At 30.3% G+C, this 5,807-nt stretch overlaps 1 protein-coding gene across 1 annotated transcript; it reads right to left on the reverse strand.

The window, feature by feature from the left end:
- Positions 1 to 804: 804 nt before the first annotated feature.
- On the reverse strand, positions 805 to 3,180 carry LOC111087861. The gene is made up of 3 exons (XM_022396028.1): positions 3,040 to 3,180; positions 2,344 to 2,468; positions 805 to 944 (listed from the first exon to the last, which is right to left on the reverse strand). Exons 1-3 carry the CDS (start codon positions 3,153 to 3,155, stop codon positions 871 to 873), a joined length of 315 nt encoding a protein of 104 aa, XP_022251736.1. The 5' UTR covers positions 3,156 to 3,180; the 3' UTR covers positions 805 to 870.
- Between the last annotated feature and the right edge of the window lie 2,627 nt (positions 3,181 to 5,807).

Below are 5,807 nucleotides of genomic sequence, written 5' to 3' on the forward strand. Positions count from 1 at the left end.
GATAGTTGCTAACTGTTTAAAATAAAAAGTTTATAAAAAGCCATTTCATTCTTCTTTCAAGCAGATAATGCACACAAATCAATGGAGTTTTCCTAATGTTAGATGGGATTGTTCCGTGCTTGTCATCTCATTTACTTCAAATGCATTAGGTAGATACTAGTGTATGTCCATGCTCCAAGCACAGATGCTCATAGTCCTTTCAGGTAACATCATCAACCCAGAATAATGATAGTAATCTGTGTTATTATTTAAACAACTCTATATACAATATGCTATCATTTTTAAACAACCCATTAATTATAACCTTTTGATTTTAATATTTATTGTAAATGAAATAAAATTTAAGGGCTCAAAAACAAACCTTATATTACTCCACAGAAAATTTGTATTTATAAATGTCCAATATTGTGAATGTCATCTTCTTTAGGGATGTAATTGATGTACATGTGGCTGACACATACATGTGTTTATCTCATGCATTTTAGGTAAATGATTTAAAATATGGAGTGTTAGGAAAACTCCAACGACCTCTGTGAATGTTTTCCCTGATGAAATCACTAGGTAAAATATTAAACAGTAATAAATGAAATATTCAATGTAACAGAGTAAGTTAGTTTATTGTGTCCTTTAAAAAAAAAGAGCTTGTAATGCCAGTCAGAACTACAATAGTTGAAAAATCCAAGAAATTACACAGAAGAAATTACTAGTGATGCTTGCTATCTTGTTACTTACAATTGCAGCCATTCTTAAGTTAAAAATAGATGGCCTAATAAGTTTTTAAAAATAAAAACCTTGTTGTTCAAACCTGAACTGAGTTGAACATTGCAGGCTGCTGTTGTTTTATTGTTTTCACCATGCGTACTTGTCCAATTATTTCCATCTAAAGCTTGGAAAATACAGGAAAGTTTTCCTATTTTTCCTCCAAATGCTCCATAAATTGAAACCTAAGGTGATGTAGCACAAATGTTTCATTCATCAAAAATAGCAACGTATATTTTAAAAAATTGGAACCTGATTTTAGTATTGAGTATTGTCAAAATTCACAAAAATATACTCATATTTTAAAATTTTCAATCAACTTCAATAAAAACTGTTATTTGATAAGCAACATTTAAATTGTGTTACATATCTTTTTAATTTAGCAAATTCACTTAGTGAATTAGTTTGTTACTAAAATGACAAATCTTTCAAAATGTACTGTAGTAGTTGTATACACACAAACACACACACATATATATTTATATTGTTCAATACTACTTCTAACTTGCAGTTACTGAAATACATTTCATTTCATTTTATTTGTATTTATAAGATCAAGCTTGCTAGTGTGCACAAGTTTTAAATAGTATTTTATCCCTCTACCTCACAGGTTAGCACAAACAGGTTGCAATAAACCAGAACACAAGATCCAGCAATATAGTTAAGTTTTTGAGACTGAGACTAAAAAATTATAACAAATGAATGTTCAGAAATAGCAAACAGCATTTAATTTACAAAGCACTAAGATTATATAACCAAAAAATATATAATAAAGTTGCTGTACATGTGTGAAACTTCTGATTAGTCCTACCTGACTTTAAGATCAACTAAAACCATAAGTAATTAGTATTTAAGTCAAAGAAAGAAAATTATTACTTGCAGAAGACAGAGGGTTATTTAAAATTTTTCATCTTTAAAAATATGGTATCATTTTCACAAAACATGAAAAACAAACAAGCAAAGATTAGCATGTCTGTTTTTTAACAACTGTTAAAAACAAGACTCCACAAAACTAGTTGGAAGTAATCTATCACTGAGCAAAGGTGGCCTAAAAACTGTTCCTTTCATCCTGTAATCTACCAACTAGAAGCCATATTATTGCTTTGACATCTCTGATTCCTGAAATTCACACACTATGGAGAAACAATATATAGAAATTGCTCTAATGGACACTGCAACCAGACAAATTATTGAGGAAACAATGTTGGTCACAGGTATTATATTCTCAAAAATGTAGTTATAAGTTAGTGAAAGTGGAGTATTGTTATCAGACTAAAAAACTGACCAAGGAGTACATAATCTTCATTTTAAAGCAACACTTAAACACTGATAATTTTCAAACAAGTTAAAAAAAACAAATACAGTGTCAGTTGCACAAAAAAAAACAAATTATACAGTAAAACAAGTTTAAACCATTTTTTGACAAAAGGGGGAAAAAATTTTAAATAAGTATAAATAGCTAAATTATATTCATGCAAAACTCAAAACACCATAACTTTCTAAGAAGAGTAAATTTCAATATACAAGATACTGTAGCTTATATTTAGAAACAATCATTTTTTTTCATATATGTTGATACACTACCATTGATAGGTGTACATACCTCAGTTTTCATCATTGCTGGAACTACAAGAGGACTGACTTCAATTAACTTGACACAAGTCTTTCCTTCACCATTGCACACTCCACACACATCCTCATCTGCTTTCCTACATTTAAAGTTAATCATTGTTTATTACTTCATTCACACTAAAGAGAATGTCACTATAATTAATTAAATATATTTCAATAAAAAATACAATTATCTGAATGTTTAAAAATAAACACAAATTTGACATTGTACAACATCCTATACAAAATTATTTAGTTGGCATCTTATAAAACATATTAAAGAATTTGAATTGCTAATATCTCACATGAAAGCTAACCCCTATACCTAGATTACAAGTTAAACTAAAACAAAACTATAATTTCTGATCTATTATAACTGCAAAAATTAATGGGTAGGTATAGAACATACATTAAATATGAAATACAATGAACAGTGTACAGACCCTTAAAACTGTACACACAAAAAATGTACATACATAAGTATTAAACTTAAAAGAGGGGCTTAATCTATTCAGGACTCAACTCTCATGTCTCAATCAGTAAAACACTGACCTTGAAACAATGTAGTAGGCCAATAGTCCCAAATTCAAGCCCAAACAATAGCAAATGTCTAAACATTGCTTTATTATGTAGCTTAAACAACAGTTTTATAAAAAATAAGTAACCTACCCATTACAATGACAAGGCCTTCCACTATGTATACAGTTTCCACAACCATCTAAAACATCTGTAATGAGCACGCCGGAAGTTCCACCAACACATTTCTGACATAAAAATTCTGCCATCAATTGATAGTTTCCTAAAATTTATAAAATGAAAATTATAACAAAAGAATTAAAATTATAAAAATATTGTTACATTATGATATTCTATAATCAGTGGAGTTTCAAAATAAGTCTTTAAAAATTGCTTCTAGTTTCAACACAGAGGAAGATGTTTTACTAAAAACTTAGCTAACTTAAAATATTTAACATATATGGTAATATCTTGTAGAACTATAAATGTACATTTCTTTACATTAAAATACTTTTTTTTCAAGCTTTCAACCCTATTACTGTAAAAAACACACATCAAAGCACAAGTAAAAAAATAATAAACTTAGTGTTAAGTGAAAACACATGACACCAAAAAACTAAAAACTGACTTAATCAAAACATATAAACAATACTAAAGTACAAGCTGTACAAAACAAAGCCTCTGGTCATCAAAAATTAATAAAACAAACATATGTAACAAAAGAAAGAAGATAAAAACATAAAACATAAGATAGAACTATCCTTGGACCATTTTATTTTAAAATAACTAGAAAAGTTTCACTTTCAACATAACTATTTTAAAATTATATATTATTCTGAAAATAACTTATCTTGCACTTCCAAATAATGTAATCTAATACATCATGAAGATACATAATAACATAACAATGTTTGGGACAACATGGGACATATTGGTCCATCTTGGCTGTTCCATCCTCTAAAGTAAATTAAAATAATTTTTAAAAAAATCTTAAAGCCAGTCCTCATCATTCATATACTTATCAAGCTTTTTTGTAAACTCACTTAAATTTACTGCTTTTACAACATCTGAAGGCAACCCCTTCCATAGGCCAACCACTCTGTTAGAAAAATAGAAGCTGAAGTGGACTCCTACCTTGCCAAAATATATATTTGTGTTCCCTAGTCTTACTATTCTCACTGTTAAATACGAAAAAAGATAATGCATCAACACTATCAATTCCTTTTACAATCTTAAACACCTCAATCAGATCCCCCCTAACTCTCCTTTTTTCAAAAGAAAACAATTTGAGAGATTTCAGCCTCTCCTCGTATAACAACCCCTCCATCCCAGGCACAATTCTAGTAACCCTTCACTGAACCCTTTCCAACAACTCAATGTCTTTCCTAAGGTAAGGAGCCCAAGAGTGAACACAATATTCCAAATGTGGCATAATCAATGACCTGGACAATAAAATTATAACCTCTTTAGACTTATTAAATATTTCTGTAGATACAACCTAAAATCATATTTGCCCTACCACTAGCCACAGCACACTGCTTAGATGGCTTTAGAGACTGATTGACTATTACACCAAGATCCCTTTCCTTCATAACAGTGTTAAGGTTATTCCCATCCAAATTACACTTATAATTCAAATTATGATAACCCACACGCATTATCTTGCATTTATTATAATTAAAACTATTAGCCCAACTCACTAAGTGATCTAAATTATCTTGTAAATCAGCAGCATCCTCGTTGCAGCTAGCAACACCCAAGATCCTAATATCATCTGCAAATTTAAGTAAGTTATTGACTATTCCTTCATCTATGTCACTGATGTAAATCAAAAAGAGCAAAGGTCCTAAGACTGGGCCCTGAGGTACCCCACTTGTGACACTAATCCAGTTTGACTGAACTCCATTTGTAACAACCCTCTGCTTTCTTCCATTCAGCCACTCTTCTATCCAATTTGCTAACTTATCCTCCACACCTATAGAGCTAATTTTTTTTACAAGCCTCTTATGTGGCACTTTGTCAAATGTTTCTGAAAATCCAGATACACCAAATCTGTACCCTTATCCTCATCTACATAAGCAGTATCCTTTTGAAAGAGTGTTGAAAGATTTGTAAGCAAGATTTTCCCTTAGTGAAACCATGTTGACTATCCAATAAAATTCTAAACTTTGTTAAATGACTTTAGAAAGCATCTTTTAACAGACTTTCCAAAATATTTCCCACAACTGATGCAAGACTAATAGATCTAAAATTACTGGGACAATTTTTATCACCTCCCTTGAAAAGAGGAGTTACGTTAGCTAACTTCCAATCCTCTGGTACTTGTCCACTATTCAAGGATTGACAAAAAATAGTAGTAAGTGGTTCACATATCCAATCTTTATCTTCCTTCAAAACCCTTGGGGAAATATTATTTGGCCCAAGAACCTTATTGTTTTTTTAAACTTTCCAATTTTTTTAACCAGCTCAGAATGAATGCAGTCATCTTTTTTTATCTCATTTCCATTTATCAACTGTTCAAGATGTTGAATACTGCTTAAACCTTCATTAGTAAAACTGAAGAAAAAAGCAAAATTTAATAACCCAGTCATCTCATAGTCATCAGGTACTAGCCTTCCCTTATCATTCCTCAATGGTCCTATCCCCATACTAACATTCGTTTACCCTTAATTTATTTAAAGAAATCCTTTATGTTAATCTTTATATTTTCAGCCAATCTTTTCTCATACATCCTAATTTCCTGTTTCACCAACTTTCTTAATCTTCTATAATCTTCTAAGTTTCCTGACATAGCAGTTAATTTAAATTTCTTAAATTTATGATGCTTTTCTTTAATTTATCTCTTAAACTCTTTGTGAGCCAACCTGGTTGTTCACTTGCAGCTACCCTTTTCTTTCTATTAGGAATATGTTTATATTGAA

The sequence above is a fragment of the Limulus polyphemus genome, unplaced genomic scaffold, assembly GCF_000517525.1.
Source record: "Limulus polyphemus unplaced genomic scaffold, Limulus_polyphemus-2.1.2 Scaffold2760, whole genome shotgun sequence".
In the NCBI taxonomy this organism is placed as follows: Eukaryota; Metazoa; Arthropoda; class Merostomata; order Xiphosura; family Limulidae; genus Limulus; species Limulus polyphemus.

What these genes read in the sequence shown, in the direction of transcription:
- LOC111087861 (XM_022396028.1), bottom strand. Translation starts at nt 3,155, where the DNA reads ATGGCAGAATTTTTATGTCAGAAATGTGTTGGTGGAACTTCCGGCGTG. An exon ending in AGGCCTTGTCATTGTAATGG is followed by an intron (nt 2,469 to 3,039) that starts GTAGGTTACTTA and finishes CTTTAAATGTAG; the next exon opens with GAAAGCAGATGAGGATGTGT. An exon ending in GGTATGTACACCTATCAATG is followed by an intron (nt 945 to 2,343) that starts GTAGTGTATCAA and finishes ACATCACCTTAG; the next exon opens with GTTTCAATTTATGGAGCATT.